Source organism: Zonotrichia leucophrys, chromosome 1 (assembly GCF_028769735.1).
Source record: "Zonotrichia leucophrys gambelii isolate GWCS_2022_RI chromosome 1, RI_Zleu_2.0, whole genome shotgun sequence".
Classification (NCBI taxonomy): domain Eukaryota; kingdom Metazoa; phylum Chordata; class Aves; order Passeriformes; family Passerellidae; genus Zonotrichia; species Zonotrichia leucophrys.
In genome coordinates this window covers 86,862,737-86,880,026 of record NC_088169.1, presented here as the reverse complement: position 1 = coordinate 86,880,026, position 17,290 = coordinate 86,862,737, and the positions used below count along the sequence as shown (strand labels likewise).

The 17,290-nt window shown below is 40.4% G+C and overlaps 1 protein-coding gene across 5 annotated transcripts in view; it reads left to right on the top strand.

The window, feature by feature from the left end:
- The first annotated feature begins 738 nt into the window (after positions 1 to 738).
- ACER3 (alkaline ceramidase 3) overlaps positions 739 to 17,290 on the top strand; it is a 56,371-nt gene continuing 39,819 nt past the window's right edge. Inside the window, exons 1-2 of one of the 5 annotated variants that reach the window (XM_064720545.1) lie at positions 919 to 950; positions 2,628 to 2,704. In XM_064720545.1, coding sequence (XP_064576615.1) covers positions 2,638 to 2,704 — 67 coding nt within the window. In that variant the 5' untranslated portion in view covers positions 919 to 950; positions 2,628 to 2,637. Of the gene's footprint in view, positions 951 to 1,740; positions 2,008 to 2,124; positions 2,217 to 2,627; positions 2,705 to 3,953; positions 4,087 to 17,290 lie in introns of those variants that run through there. The other 4 variants (XM_064720535.1, XM_064720534.1, XM_064720533.1 and 1 more) reach the window with 4 other exon arrangements.

Sequence of the window (17,290 nt, the reverse complement as noted above, 5' to 3'; positions counted from 1 at the left end):
GTTTGCATATTATGGGTGTAAGTATAGTATGCGTAGTAAGCACTGAGGAAACTAAATAAGGCATCAGAGGAGAGGAAAACCCCCATTTAGTAGGCAGTGCTATAAAAATACTCCTTCCTTCTCCCAGCCCACGAGTATGAGGAACACTTGCCTCTTCATTGCTTTCAGGAAGAAATTCTTCAATGTAAAAGTGGTGAGACACTGGCACAGGTTGCCTGGTGGATCTTTGCGCGCCCCATCCCTGGGAGTGTTCAAGGCCAGGCTGGATGGGGCTTTGAGCACCCTGGTCTAGTGGAAGGTGACTCTGCCCATGGCAGGGGATTGGAACTGGATGGTCCTTAAGGTCCCCTCCAACCCAAATCATTCTACAATGCTGTGAAGCTGTGTCTCAACATCATGAAGGCAGCACACTGCCCCGCTCGCCTTACAAACCCTCCACGAAATCTATAACGAAAACCGGAGTGGAAAGCTGAGGGAGGAAACCTCTTCACTGCCCTCGGCTTGAAAAGGGGGTGAGGAGAGCGCCGTGATGCTGCACGTCCCGCCTCATCCTCACAGGGGCATCGCGCGGGTTCCCTGAGAGCCAAACACGCCCCGCACCGGTGTTTCCCCACACACCCTCCCCACATCCACGTTTTCCACCACAATGTATTTCTCCGCCCCGGTCTGCCCCGTCCGACAGGCCGCAGCCCGTCCCCATGGCGACCGCGGCTCCGCCCCGCGGGCGGGCCCAGCGCCGGCTCCGCCCGCTCTCCCGCCGCCGCCGCCGCTGCGCTCCGGGCCCGGCGCCCTTCTCCCTACGCTGCCCCGTGCCCTGGCTCCGCTCTAGCCTGGAGCGGGCGCCGCAATGGCTCCGGCCGCCGACCGGGACGGTTACTGGGGTCCGCCGACCTCCACCCTGGAGTGGTGCGAGGAGAACTACGCCGTCTCCCACTACATCGCCGAGTTCTGTGAGTGGCCGCTCCGGCCCCGGGTCCTGCCCCGGCCCCGGGGGCCGCGTCCCACCGCCGCCTCCTTCTCCCTCTCCGTAGCTCTTCGTGCTCTTTCCCCGCGGCGGGGGAATACCTCCTCCTCCTTGGCCCCTCTTTCCTGCGGGGTGACGGTGCCGCTGCCCCTCAGCCAGCCCCGGTGGGTGGAAATGGGTGTTTTTTACCGCCTTCCCGCACAAATCCGTGTCGGAAGCACGGGATGGTGTAGTCCCTCTCTCCCCAGCGTGTCGTTTGGTCTCCCATCCCAAGCGTGTCCTTTCGGCCTGTGTCCATAGGGATGGACAGGCTGTAGCGGGAGTGCCGGGGGCCTGCGGCGGTGGCTGGGATGGGGTGGCCCGTGAGCTGTGTCCTGGGGGTGTCACAGGAGCTGGGCTGGCTGTGCGGCACCGCAGCACGGGTGAAGAGAGGGAAGGACTCTCGCTGGAGTCGTGCTTGGCGTGTCACGCCGCGAAGCCACACGGGTCTGCTGCTCTGCTCCCCTTGAGGTGGAACCATCTACACAGCCTGGACTGTCAAACCAAGTGAAACTGCTCAGGGAGAGAAAAGGTATCGTCCTGTGCAAGATGCGGCTTCATCCAAGGATGACACCTTCCCCCAGGTGGCCTTTGGTGCCTCGTGATGACCGTCGTCAATCAGGTGGCTCCGCTGCAGGTGGTGCGAGTTAAGCGAGGCTTGAAGGGTCGCTCTGTTTCAAGTGATTGTCTTTTAGGATAGCTCAGAGCACTGGCAAGGGAGCAGGCCATTGGTTTGACCTCGAAACTGTTATTCAGAAGCACGCAGGATTTAGCATATTTTAGGGAAAAAAAGAAGGGGCTTCAATTACAGGGCCATTCATCAGGTGCTTGAGAAAGGAGTGTCTTGCCGGTGACAAAAGATCAAGCCCTATGTCACTGAGGTTTTGTTGAAAAACTAAGTATTTTTGTGTCCTGGGCAGCAACTTTAAAGGGTGTAGTAGTTATAATTATGTGCTTCTGCCTGGCACACGCCCTGTGCTGCGAAAAACTTTCACACGCATGAGGTAGGTGGCTGCCTTTGAAGTGTTAGGGCTCTGGGTGCTCAAGTGACCAGGCTCACCTACCCTGAAGTGCTTGAAGTGGGCAATCTGCAGAGGCCTTTCACATAGCTGGGATGCTTCAGCAGTGGCTTGGAAGAGCTTGGCATGCAGAAGATGGAAGGTTCTGGGTTTCCATGCCCAGCCGTGGCTCCTGGTTGCAAGCACTGACATGGGTGCGGATCCAAAGTGAATAATTGTGAAAGAGTGTTCAGAGTGTAGGAATAGGAAGAACAGGATCTGAAATGAACAACAGCAGCATAAGCAGCTTAGAAGCTCAGAGGAAAAAGGAAGTTAGTGTGTAGATTTATGGCTGAGACAGGCTGGCTGAGAAGGAAACAAAATTAAATACTCTTAAAAAGGGACAAACTTAGAAGTCTAAATAGAATGAGACTTTTGCAGAGTATGTATATATGTGTTTTCCTTTTTGCCAAGCATAATTTGTGAGATAATTCTCATAGGGAAGAGGAAGTTCTGTTTCTTCACTAATGTAAAAATGAATTTGACTAGCATGTAAATTTTTAAAATAATTCCTGCATTGTTATACTTGTTAACTGATACTTTTTGTCTACTTTTGGATTATTCAGGAGAAGGAAGATGAGGATGAGAGTAATGGGAGGCAGAAAGGCTTGTGTTCTGAGGAAAAAGACAGTAGCCATACAAGGTCTGATCCCTCCTTATGGTTTTGGTGTTTGGGACCACAGTTTGTTGGTCTGTCAGTTGCACTGAAAAAAACTGTATATAAGGGCTATGCTGTAATGTAAAGCATTTAAATGATCTAAGTTTAAAATGCAAAACAGTAAGTAAGCCTGCTGAGGTGTAGGGTTAGCTTAACAGCAGCTAATTTCAGTCCAGATGCCAAGATGGGTTAGATTTTCTTCAGCAGTGGTTCTCTAACAGTGCTTTCAGGGTCTGAGGCAATAAGTGTTCTGGGGATATTATTTGAAGTTTTACCTTACACAAGAGTCAAAATCCATTTCTGACTTGGTACCACTCAGGTACAGCTGATTGATTGTAAACATTTTTGCATTAAATGTTTGTTATAAGTAGGTTGTTAATAGTTGTTAATAATTTATAAGAAACTTTGGAGGCCCAAAGACTGAAGAATACTGGCAGGTCCAAACCAAATAGGTTGCAGGCTAAAGAACCAAACAGAAAGCTTGTACAAATTACATTTTTGTGCCATTTAGCAATTTGGTTTTGACATGCTACTTTTAGTACAGAATTGCTGCATTGTGTTATAAAAGCCCACATGCAGTTCCTTGCTCTTTACTCCTTATAGAACTAGTGTAAATGGTAGCAGCTTATCAATTGTATGTAGTGAGAGATGTGGCAGTGAGGTAAGGTGGTCGTGTAGTATTTCATACTTGAATTCCCTTGATGTATCCCAAACACAGTGGCATGTATTCAAAAGTTCATTTTTTTAATAATGAGAAATGCTTTTTCTTGCCTTTCTGAATCTGCACCTAGTCAGTTTTTCTCCCCTGTGGAGGTGGATGACTAACTGCTCTACATCCATCTGTAGAATATTAAACCGATTGAAATGGAAAACCAGTTAAAAAGAATTGTTTTGCAAGCTTAACTCTGTTAAGCCTTAAAATGAGTCTTATATCCCCCACTGATCGAACCTATTTTATGGTGTGGTAATTCCTTTTTCAGGGTTTCTCATTGATTGACTCCTGTGTGCTGGAGAGCAAGTAGTAGATGTGGGCTTTTTTTGCCTTCTTTAAACCTTTTGAGGTCTCAGTTCTTAAAAGCTGAATTATCCAAACTTTTGTACATTTGATTAAGAAAAAATAGTAAAGGATAAACCCACCATCCTCCCACACAAGAAAGTAGAAAAAGGGCAAATATAAGTTCTGGGTTTTAGCACTTATCACTCAAATGCTACAGCTTACTCCTTATTTTAGCAGGGTTGATGTTTCAGGCCGGTTTAGCCCACGTAGCATTGAGTTTTGGGGTCTGTTTTGACATGAATGTCTATCACAGGAGCCTTACCCTTCTTGGATTCAGTCATCCCTGTAAGAGCTCCTCTTATAGAATATGGTGAGTGAATATAAGTCTTCACATACTCCTTTTGCTGAGAGCACGTAGAGTAGTACCAATTCAAACAAATATTTTAGATTCAAAGGAAATATTTTAGATTCAAAGGAGCCCTGTGTGGTACATGAGGGCTTAAAATTCTCAGTGAGGAGAATCACGGGGGCGAATTTGTTGTAGTTAACAACAGAATGCTGTGTTCCAGTTTGGATCAAACTTGAGTCATGCTTACAGTTATGTTGCTTTGAGCTATCATTGTCCATGAGTAATATGCATCATCTACAACATGACAGGTTTAGAGATATCCTTATGCTGGCATTTACAGCAGCAAGCATCTAGAACATTGCTTCAGGCTTCTCAAGGAATTAGTGAAATTGTTTCTTTCTTGGCTTCTGGTCTTGTCTATGTTCTGATATCTTTGTATAAGAATTTTTTTTATTATTATTGTTGTTATCATTAGCAGAGTTAAATCCATTAGTTTTTGTTTTCATTAGAGATCTGGTAAGTGACTTCTTGTAACTGGGATTTCCTTATGGGACTCTTATTTAGGAAAAAAACACACCCATGTCATGAGAATCTGCCCATGTTTCTAGCTATTTTTGTTTCACTTCCTTCAAACTTCTGATTTTTGCCTCAGACAAGAGATTGAGACAAGATTATGGTGACTTGTGTTCTTCAGTGTGAGAGATCTCTTTATCTCACATCTTGGATGGTGTAGAGTGCTGTCCCAGCATTCTCGACATTGTGAACAGTGACACAAAAATATTGTTGTTTCCTTTTAGGCATTGCTCAGAGAATACAGCTGCCATAGATGTAGAGATCTCTATTTTCTATGGGGTTCATTACTTTAAAACATAAAAACTTCCAAAATTTACTTAAACGTAGAATAATGTCATTAATGTTGAATTTGTACTGCCACGTATGGATTGTCACTTGTTCCTCGTGGGTGTCCTGTTGCATTTTGCCTTTTTTGCCAGAGGCTTTGGAAAGCAGCCAGAGACTGTTGGGCTAGGTACTCTCCAAGTGAGAGTAAGAAAGCTAAAATAAAGCCAACTGTCTGCCTTCAAGAACCCTTCCTGTTCTCTCAGTGATAAAGTGGCAGATGAAGGAAACACCATCAAGTTTAATTGGGTGTGATGAGCCCAACTGCCTGGCTGAGATGGAGCAATTCAAAGATGACATGACACAGATGAGTTCTAAAGAGTGCTTTAACAGAAGACAGTGTCACAGACCTGTAGACTTTAGGACTGAAAGGGATTTGAGTGTATAAATTTAATGATCTCATTGGAGGAAACCGCATCACAACTTTCCTCTGGAAATTTATTTGGGGAGCTTGGGGGAGCTCCCTGAACTGAGGAGGCACTGCAAGCAAAAAGGTAAAGGAAGCATTAAACTAATTGATGGTGAGTGTAAAGTCAAGTGGAGTGTGCAGAACAGTGCTCAGCTGTGCAGTGAGTTTTTGGATGAACACTTCTAGCTTGATTTTTGTGCTGCAGACAAAAAGAAGTTGAAAGAGGGGTTCCTTTCTCCAAAAAATAATATAGCAGAACCAAAGTCATAAGCCAGATGGTTTCTGCTGTCACTTCTTTGTATTTCTTTCTATTTGGTTTTGAATCAGTAGCAAATACTGTTGTATGAACTTATTTCCTTTCCTAGGCTGTAAAAGTACATTTTTGGCTAAAGCCTAAAGATAGTCTTGTCACAGAGTTTTGATGCATTTTGACATCACTAATGATTTGTATATTATTTTTAATTCTTCCTTGATTTTTATCTTTCTTCATGATGCAACTCTACCTTTGATCTCATGACAGCTTAATTTTCAGTTTTCCCACCAGCCTTCGTTGAAAGATGGGGTCAAAGGCTCTTGGAAAGTTGATTTCCCCAATCATCAGTTCTTATTTATCCATCATGTTATGGATGTGCTTAAAGTCTGTCAGATGCTGTGCTAATGGACCACATGTGTGTTTATCTACTAATGTGTGTAGCTATTAAGCGACAATAAAATTCTTGAATATGGTTTAACAAAGCATTCGATTACTCTATAATTAGTGCTTCATATTCAGTACTTGTACAGCTGGCAGTTGGACATCTGCCACTCCAAATGGTAACACAGCAATGGCATTTTACATTTTAATTTTTCTTATGTGCAAACTGAGGAAGACTGTTTTATGAACTGCACGATACGAATTTGCAGAATATATATTTGTAGCTAGAAATAGGAAGATTAATGTAAAATAAATTGTTGTAAAGGAACATTGCTGATTTTAAAGTTACTTTTTATGAGCTTTTAGTCACAGATCAGAAACTTTTATCATAATTGAAAGAGTCTTCAGTCATAACCTCAGAGTCTTCAGTCTGGGGTTTGCTGTGTCTAGTGTGTGTGAAACTGTTATTTATGTAATGCATTTTCTATATTTGCTGGTGCCTTTCACATATAAGTGGGAAAGATTATTTTTTTTTTCCTTTAAAGAAGAAAGATTTAATTATAGATGCAAAAATCTTCAAAGGAAGTCTGGGAATTGTCTCCAGTCCCAACAGCTCAGCAATATATGGTTGTTTTGTCTTGCAACTTGTGTGAGTGCTCACACATTTGACTTTTTGTCTGACTACCTCAAGAGGATCATGGAAAGGTTTGTCGCTCATGAAAGGTTATAAAATGCGAAAAGTTCTTTTAATTCAAAATGTATGTCTAAACAGGGCATTATAATGCTAGAAGAGAACCCATTTGCAAATGGTTATCAGGGCAAAGCTGCCTACCTTAGATTGCCTTCTCGCTGGGAGGCTCTTTGTACCTGCCTCATTAATTACACTCATTCTTCCGTGCATTAGCAGAGAAGCTGAGCTGCTGCATGAATTAAAGGTGCTTGGTTATTCTGTCTTTGTGGAAGTACTACAAAGAGCAAAAAAATGTGTCAGGAAGAGAGAAATTCTAGAGAACGTTGCAGTAAAAAAAGCCCAGAGCAACACTGCTTTAGTGTCAATCATTTACCATTAATTGATCTGAATATGCTCATATAGGCAAGCTCAGCATAGAGGCTCAGTGGTTTTCCTGGGTACTCTTTAGATTTAAGGTCTCAGGCACAAATCCTTCTTTGTACTTGAAAATGCAATTATAAATTTTTAGAGTTTTTGTGCTAGCTCAAAAAAATGAAGTGTCTAACCATGATATTTTTTTTTCAGTTCCTAAAAATTAATTTCCTTGAAGAAATATGCTGCATGTGCACTGTGACCAGTGACTAAAAAACTGATATTTCTAAACGATTACTGCAGTCAGCATCTCCAGATCATTATCTCCTTTACAGTCAGGTCCGTCATCCTCTGGCAGAGTACGTACTTCAGTGTGTCTGGAGTTCAGGAGGCAGAAGTTGTTCTTTCTGTCAGTCTCGGTGGAGAGATTGCACCCTTTGTGTCCCTTCCTCAGCCTTACAAGATTCCTCTTCAGTTCTTTGCCTCTCCACCAACTGGTGACTCAACCTGCCCTGCACATTGTAACACTTTCCTGAAGGAAATTCCAAACTTTATTTCAAATTTGAGATTAGTGTCCAGCAGCGTGTCTATTTCCCAGCTGTGTCCTGGGGCTTTAGTTTCTTATATTTGGTTTTTCATTGTTCCTTGATTCCTTTGGACATGTTTTCTGAATGCAGCGTCCTTGGAGTGACCCTGAAATGGTATGTGCAGCTTGAGTGTCTCTTCAAGAATCTCTGGCTGGCTTTGTGAACAGGAAGGTATGTTCCCTTTGCCAAGTCTGGTTAATACTGCAATTCTCCTCTATAAACAGAGGAGCTGGAGAAGGGGACAAGAGAGTGGCCTGATTAAGCTGGGCAAGGTTCAGGATGTTAGTTTGAGACTTGACTTTTATATTTGAGACGGCAAGATTTAGACTTCTTCAGGCAGGAAAGCAGACAAGCAGAATTAGGAAAAGATGTGGTGTTAGGGGTGATCTGAACATCTTCATGTTTTGTATGAATTTTGTATGTATTCCAACTAGTAGGATTTCAAGGTATCAACTTAATAGTCATAAGACATGACCCTAGAAGCTCTTGATTTATACAATGCTTTAATGAACTCATTATTTGCAGTAAGCTCATGATGCCACTGCTCTGTAGGCTAGATTTTTAGTTATTGCTAATTCATGTTGGATAAGGATTTTCATTTGAACAAGAATCAGCACCTGGGAAACAGAGTATTAGCTCAAACAAATCCTTTAGAGCACTGAGCATGAAAATTAGTCTGGACACTTTCAGTCTTGGGACAGAGGTATTTCTGTGTTAACCTGATGGACAAATGACATCTCTTTCTTCATCCTGTCTGGTCAACACCATTTGTTTGTTCAATCAAAGACCTGCTTCCTGACTGGAAAGCATGCTATTGTGATCCCTTCTAATGGGTATTTTAAGCTTCATTGAGGAAACCCAGAGAAAACTGAAAAATTACTTGTTTGTCTTTGAGAAAGAGGCTTGAAGATCTGGCTGGCTCTGAAATGAAATGGGTCATCTGCAACAGGAAGCAAAAATGACCAACAGAACTGATGAACTGAATTTGTTGTCACAGAGAGGAGTTTACATTACTTCTAGGTAAAATGGGTGTATTTTTTTTCTACAAGCACTTACCTTTTCTTGCACAGCAAACTTTTTCATGTTTGTGTGAGTCTCATTACAGATTGGATTGTTCTTGGAGGGAGTTTGTAGTGCTGCTCTCCTGCCAGAGACTTCCAGGTCTGGTGCTGACCCCGGATTGCAGCAGCTGAGCTGCTCTGGAGGTTATTGCACACAGGTGCAGGGTGTATTTCTACTGATATTCCTGCATTCCTTATACAGGATGCAGATGTTATTTATTTTTTTAGATTTTCAATCTTATAGACTTAAGAAAAAACTCACAAATATATAAACTCAGAGTTGTTCCAGGTGATATTTTGTTCATGAATGAAAATGGATGTATTTTCTTTTCTTTTTTTCCAAGTCTTTTTCACAGTTTTGAAAACAAGCTGTATAAGCAGAAAGAATAAGCTGTATACGATGTGCTGACCCCAGGGTATGAGTAAACTGCCTGGAAAATCAGAGAAACAAAACTTTTTGCTTTATTTTTTCAATTTAGTAGAAAAAATGTTGGCAATGCACTTCTGTTCATACCAGTTTAATGCTATCTCCCTAAGCTGGTGCTAGCAGTAGCAGTGTGGAAGTTCAGGGCTTTCTTTTGATGTAGCAGAGCAAAAACCAGAGGATCATTGCTGGTTTGTGCTACTGGTGAGCAGTGTCTCTCTAAGAATCAGTTCAATTGATTTGTGTCAGTGCCTTGGAAAGCAGCAGAGAAATGCACTGTGGTAGTGAAATCATACAGCAGATGTTGTTTTCATTCACTTAAACAAACTGCTATGCCTTTGTGATCTGTGATAGCACAGTTGCTTTACACTCAGAGTTTTGGTGGCTGTTAAATCTTTCAAGGCCCAAGTTTTATAATCCTGCAAGGCTTCTCAGATACATTCTTCTGCACAGCGCATAACGTTAGTGCCGTACTGAAATGCTGAAACTGTTGAGTCTATCTCAATTTAATGTTTCATGTCCTTTTGTTCCCCTCTATTCTGGGCTGCAGAGAAATACTGTAAAGCTCTTTCCGTTTCTTAAATGCGTTTCCTTCCAAGCTGTTCCGTGCTGATTTCCACTTGACTTTTGTATTATTTTTTTTTCTACAATTGTCTCAGGCGTTTCCTCTGGAAGATTTCCTATGCCAGCCTTTGGGCCACATTTGTGTTGGGAACACAGTTAATTTGTATATGGTTTTCAACTATTTTGTATCTTATTCAGTAAAACAGATTTCTGCCCAAATTCCTGCCACTCACCTTATGAACTATTATTGTGTAGGTACTATATTAATTTATATTTATAACAAAAAGATAGTGTTTAAAGTTTGAACCTTCAGTGTATTTTATATCTCTTTCTTTATTTGGTTTAGACTGTGAGATACTTAAGATATGGGCTTTGATCTTACTGTCTCTGTGGAAAAGCTTCATTTTCCCTCCAGATGAATAGCTTTTGCCAAGATTTGTGGATGATAGATGATTGCTATTATTTTTCTTTTAATTTTTCAAGCATGAACAAGAATGTTGTCTTGAAATGACAATTGAACAGTGACTAAAGAGTACATTTGGAGTTAGTTGTAGACTAGGAGTGACGACCTTTGATTCTTGCATTATTGAATTAATTGGGTACTGTTGAAAGTTTTTGCTGGAGGTTGTTATATTAACTGGTAAAGGTTATGAAGACTGGAGAAATGAAGTACCTATGTAACAGAGATAAAGTTATATGTTTAGGATTGAAGATGATGGTTCCGGGTCATTTTTGTGATCAGTTGCCTGTCATCACATGTTTCAGTTAGCCTTAGGGTTTTTCATTTGAGGCAGCTCTGCAAAAAAAAAAAAAAAAAAAAAAGAAAAGAAATTATATGGTTATTTGCAGAAGGAATGTTTTGTTACTACTGATGATAAGAGGGTGAATGTCACCAATCAGTATTTGAATGGCTGAATCAGGCTGTGGTTGCTGACCAGTTTCCTTATCCTCATGTGTTCTCCTACAGTTATGTAGTATTATTTTTTTATGTAGTATTGTAGTAACCTTTAATTTCCTGCCATCCAAATAGGGCAAAAGAATGGCATGAGTCATTGGTAGAAGAGGCTTTAATTGTTCTGGAAGCCCAGGGGAAATCTGTATTGATAGTAAGAAAGGGAAGAGAGAGAAGGTGAGAGGATTTGGATTTTGAAGATGGACTACCCAAGCTAAAGCTACAAATACCTGGACAGAAGCACTGGCGCACATTCTCTGCTGCTCAGGGTCCAGTGAGCATGTTGGGCTCCCCTAAGGCTCAGCTCTCCTCTGCCACTGCACAGTGCCTGGGAACAGTCCTGTCAGAGCCTCTAGGCTGATACCCACAGCTTCCGTGCCTTAGTTTTTCCAGTGTAGTGAGGACTGACAGATGCTGGGTTGGAGGTACTTGGTAGCTCAAAGCTGTCAGCTCTGAAATCTGTGCTTTCTCCTCTGGACAGACCCTTAGACTTAAAGGAGTTGGTGCAGACACTGAACAGGAAGCCAGGATGCTGATGCCGCCATAGGAGAAGAATGGCTGGAAGGAGTTAATGATGAAAATTACTTGGATGATGAGTGTAGTATATTGGTCACTGCTTAGTTTTAGCAGGGGCTGAACAGTAATCTCCATGTCTTTTATTTCCTTCCAGTCTGACATCATCAACCTGCCTTAAAATAACATTTAAAATAGGTTTTATTTTGTTTTCCAGTAAAGGATATAAAAGAAGTAAATCTGCCCTTCAGCAACAAGCTTATTGCATGTAATATTCTAACTTTACATCATCTCAGCCTAATCTCTTTAGACTTTGATTGCATTTTCCAGATGTAAGCACTTGCTTTTAGCGAGCTTTCTAGATTGGTATTTCAAATTATCTGCCTATGTCAACTGTTTTTACTTTAAATTTGCTTTCAAAATCCTTCCAGGTGTACTTCAAAGTAATTGGTGTGCTTGCTATCATCTTAGATTCATGTTTATTGGAGAAATTATGCTTTCTTTTCCATGTGGTTTCTCATACCCTAGGAAAGCAATATTAAAATATGACAGGATGGCATAGCAGCTGGCTGTAATGCAAGTTTATTCCTTGCAGTCTGGTTAATTGTGAATTTCCTGGATTAAGAATAAAATGTCCTGTAAAGAAGGTGTGTGCTATCATATTTGTTCAAGCTGCTTCCTGAAGTCTCAAAAAAATGGTCATGAATAGATTCTTGCATCTTTATTATTACATTTCTAAATACTGTTATTTTTCAGGTAATGGTACATTCAAAATGCAAAAACCATTTATTAATGTTCCACAATACCCTGTGCTTGTGACAGGCATTGGTGTGATAAACGCACAACTACAATAAGATAATAGGCTTCAAAAGAGAAGAGACTACTTGGCTTTTTAATTTAGGTGTTGTAGCTATCCTTATTCTGGCCTATCACCTCAGAATATTTTCATTGCAATTGCTTTCATAATTATCTGTTAAACTTCACAGCTGGTCCTCCACATTTTAATCTGCCCTTCTAATGTTCTTCTGGGGAAGAGCAGTTTATGCTGATCTCAGACTTCATTCATGAAAAGTTTTGAGACAGATCCCTCAGAAAAAAATCAGAATCACCCTTCCTCAAAACAAACAAGTTCTGGAGCTTTAGACACTTCTTCACTTGTGATAACCTTTAAAAATTCCAGGAGGAGAAGTTCATTATGCTAAACATGAGAATTGGTAACAAAAACATTGTTTCTGGAAAGTACCCAGCTGTTACTGTGGCTGCATTTTCTACTTTGTAGCTTTACTTACGAGAAGTGGTGTGGTGAACTCATTCATTTTTATTTGGCAGCTAAGGATGGTCAAGTGGCTAGGGGAACACTTTGGTGTTTGAAGGTCTGGACTTCTGTTTTATGCAGGTTTTTTTATGGCTCAGGCGGCTTTATCCAGCCTGTCTTGCAGGGATATTGAGACAGAGGACTGGGGTTGCTTAGACCCTCCAGTAAAAGAGACTAAATAGGTGACCAATGTGTTTTGGATTTGAGGGGAAAGAGCAAAAATTTCTTTGCCCCAACAATGTTTCACTGTCTAAACTTGCACTATAAACACAACTGTTGTATTTCTGGGATTGCAAGGGTATCTTCAAGGGTATTGGTTTCTTATGAGGAAATAAGTGGAGCTTTAAAATATGAATTTAAGTATTAGCTTTCTCTCATTTATTTTTAGTATAACTTACATAAGAAGCAAAGTCAGTGTTAGTATAGTCTTCTGTTAGGTTGTAGTTTTCTAAAGCCTTTACTATACATTAGCAAAGCAGTTTGCAGAGATGAGGGTAAGGAAAGGGATAGCTTAATTGTAACCTAGGGCAATTCAGAAGCAGTTTATAATAAGGGCTTTTGTAGGATGTGCATTCCAAAGAGGCTTGTGCATAAGAAAATACACCCACACTTTACAGGTTTGAACTGAGCTTACTTTGTGTGTGTTTTGTTAGTCAGCAGTGTCGAGAGCTTTCTCTTCCAAAGAGTTTTTGATTGTTTTGAAGAACACAAGTGCAACATGAAATAGTGTAATCAGACTAAACCATCTGAAAATATTTGCTGGACTAGTATGATGAATGTCAAGGGAATGAATTCTGCAGCTGGGATATAAAGTGTGTGAAACCATATATTGGAATGTATCACTTGACACAGCATGTTGGAGCCACTTATAAGTGCGCACTGTAAAGAGAAATCAAATTGTGTTGTTAATAATTAATTTTTTCCCTAAAATTGCCTCTTTACCCCTCCCCAATCCAATCTATCGTTGGAATGGTTTACCTCTTCAGAAGGATATCAACTTGCATATCTGGAGAAATGGAGGCCCAGCAAGGGAGAAAGAGCCTAGAAGGTCTAGAAGTGCTGCCCTGCATTCCGACTTTAAACACTTAAACCTTCCAGCTGGCCACCAGCTCTGCAGCAGCAATGTTGCCTTCAGTTTTTTTGGCCTTGTCCCAGCACTTGGACATACTGGAAGCAGCTCTGCTGCTGCTGGGGCTGAGACACGTGTGACTGGAACGTGGTGTGCTCACTCCACTGCTATGCATTTGAGCTGGTGCTGGCCTTGGGAAGGAGCCTGTGTTCCTACCTTGTTCGCCACCTCTCTTCACCCACAGTGCGCTCTTTCCTCCATGTATCTTGCAGTGTGTTGTCCATTCTGTTTGAAACTCTTCCAGGATTCACGGCTTCTTTTGGGAGATGTTGCTGCTGCCAGATGCTAGATTTCTAGATGTCCTAATTGAAACTTCCCTCTTTTCCTTGTTTCAGCCTGTTAGTGCTCATCAGAATGCTCTTCTTAAGTAATGCAAATAATATTTCTTTTCAATCCTTCCCCCATGTAAACCCTTTGGATTCCACGTTGCTTTCTTGTAGCTTCTGTCAGGCTGAGATTTAGGTAGCTGTTCTTTCCCTTTTCAGGTCTTCCCTAGTTGTAGCTACTCCCTCCCTCTCATTTGTGCCTTACAGTTTTTCTCATAGTAGTATGACAATTTCTATACAGAGCTAGATTAATGCAGCATTCCTTTGTAATGCACTTCATTACATTTTTCTGTGCTGTTTTATCTCTTTTAATTTTATGATTCTTATGATCTATGTGAACTTGCTCCATAGAGTTCTGATATTATTTTAAACGCCATGAAAGATCTAGTAGTCTCAGTAAAGATCCATTGATTGGTGGTGTTATTTATGTGTAGTCATTTTTATAGTTCCTCAGGAAGCTTTCATACACAGCTTATACAGTTCATTAGTTCGTTCAGTATTTGTTTGCTTCAGTATTTTTCCCATTTTGTTTTTAGAAATGTGGTAGCCAGTACAAGTTGCAGCTGAATTGCTGAAGTTGTAACTTCAATTAATGTCCTAGTAAACAAAATCAAGGCTAGTTTAGTATTTGGAAAGGAAAATTATGCAACGTAAGAAATGGATCTTGTAGCTTAAAAACAAATACCCCAAGCTCCCATTTTTTAAAAATTTATTTTATAATTTTTATTTTTAAGTCAGCATTGGTCCTGTGTTCCAGCCTGCAGTAACGCTGTGTTGTATTTCAGTAAGTGACAGGAAGTTTATATTGATCCTTCATGCACATTAGAAAGTAGGCAGTCCAGTAATTACAAATTGGCAAAATTCCTTTTGGGATGACTTGGTTTTCTCCCCTTGAGGTCCTTCTGAAATATCAAATGGAAGCAGGAGTTTTCATTTCCTGACACTCTGAAGTGCAGTTATTGTAGACTTTGAAGTGGAATATATTAAAACTGGCTGTTGGAAGTGAAAATCTAATTGCTGCTCTGCCCTCCTGGTGATAAGCCGTGAGCGAAAAGTTGAAGTTAGTGGCCAAACCAGGTGATTCTGGGTAGTTGGTTCTTCTGAGCAGAGGGCATACCTAATGGTAGATGGTTATGCTCTCAAATGTGCCTGAATTGCATTGCTTTGCAGTTTCTTGAAACTTGGTAAACTCTCTAATAATGAGCTGTAGTTTGCACCAGAAATGAGTGAGGTGATTCCAGAAACAAAACCATGAAATAGAATTCCTTATATCTGAAAGCAGGTAGAAGGATGAATCAAGTTCTACATGATGCATCTGAGAGTCTTTGTTTTTTATAATTATATTTAATTTCTTCCTGTAGTCATGTAAAAAGATAAAGCTACATGATCCAGGAATTGACTCTGCAGAGCACCATCATATCCAAACAATGAAATCGATGTTTTCAGCCGCAAAACTTTGTTTGTTTGCTTGTGTGTTTACTTAAAGGGATTCTTAGACTATTAAAACTTAGGAAAGTGGCTGCTATTTTCTTAAATATATACCTTTCTCCTGTTTCACAGTGGGATGCAAAAACCTTACTATAATGAAAAATCTTACTGTGGTGAATGTTGCATTTGTTAGTCGTGATATTAAATAAGCTCTTTATGCTTTATGTATAGTCAACTTTTTAAACAGCAAATGTTTTCTTCTTTTCTCTCTGAGGGTACCACTTATTTCTCTTGATTTGAGTCTTTTAAAAACCATAAGAGAGTGAAAATCTTAATTTGTTCTTGCTCTCTCTGTCAAACATTTTAAAATCTGAAAAGATCCTTGTGCTTGGTGAATCTTGCTGTCATTCTGTATACAAACGTAGGAGAAAGCATCTCTTAACAGAGGATAAATCACACTGATCACCTTGTCAGTAGTTGAACATGATATTTTTTTCTTCTTTTTTATGATAGCACTTTTCCTTCCTCACCTAAACCAGCATCTTTATTCTAACTCCCAGCATTTTTCCTTATCTTTTTGCATGGTTTATATTACTTTATGACCATGTTCTTTTACAACTTATTTACAGCTTCACATTTTTTTCCTCCAACTTTATTGTAGCACTTACTTTCTAGTGTGGAATTAACTACATATTTGGAAAAATGGAAATTTTATGAAAGATACTTCAAATTTGTGTCTTTGCTAACTGTATTTCCAATGTCTGTGTAACAGTAAGCTGTATATTGTACCTGGGTCTGCCTGTAGAAACTATTTCCCTTTCTAAGTTATTTTTGTTTGTATTTCTGGTTAGTCTTTATACGGATCTTTGAGTGTTAATGATAGCACACATATTTCTTCAGGGCCTGAAGAATGTGAATGTACATGCATTAGAAAAAGACTTACCAGGTTTTGCTGCTGTATTTGTAGAATGGCAAGCAGATGTGGTTTAACACTCATACTGTTCTTCCTACAGACAGAAGCCTGTTGAAAAGATGTTTTGCATAAATTTGATTTTGTTCTGGTACCTTATGGCATTCTCTCAATGAATAAAACATTACTTTGAAACAATGATTTGCATTAAAACAGTCTTGAAAGACTTTTATGGAAATTTGTGCAGTCAGTCACATTATCATGATTAGACCTTAATTTAGCCCTGTGCCTAGTACCATCTATAATCTTTGTGGACATGGTCTGGTTTAGTACTCTGGTAGGGTACTGCATCATGTAATGATTTGGAGCTTCCCGAGCTCCACTCTGAAAGCAGGTTCACTGTGCTGCTCATTTCTATTGGGAGGCAGTTGTAAATATTTCCTCTCTAATGGGAAGCTTTCCTCTTTATTCTAGCCTGCATTTATTTAGGGTTAGTTTATATCTATTTAGTCATTGTCAGTATTATCCTTCAGTTCAAACAGCTCCCTTTTGTCATTGGCGTTGACAAACGATGTCTTTACAGAGCACAGTCTTGTTCCATCCAGCCATTGTTTTGTACAGTGAGCTGAGCAATTCTTGTCCCTTCTGAAATTATAGGCTCCCATTCATCATTCCCATCTGAGTGGAGCTTCTTTGCACCTAAGGAGCTTTCTCTTCTATCAATAACTAGAGAACAGTGTGTTCCACTGTTGACTTGCATGAAGACATAACTATTTTCACTGCCTCTACTGGAAATAAATGTAATAAATAATGTGTTTGTGCATACAGTGATGATTTATGGTCAGTTACCATACTTTTCTGCCTCTTCAAATAGATTAATTCTACATATGGAATAAGGATTCATATGCACATTGAAAGGTGTGTTCATGGCCATCATATTTAATCCTGTTCTTGTCATTTTAGTCTGCAAGTTCATTTATTTCTCTCCCAGATGATGTGCTCTGCCTTTCTTTTGATGGATGTGTTGAAGATAA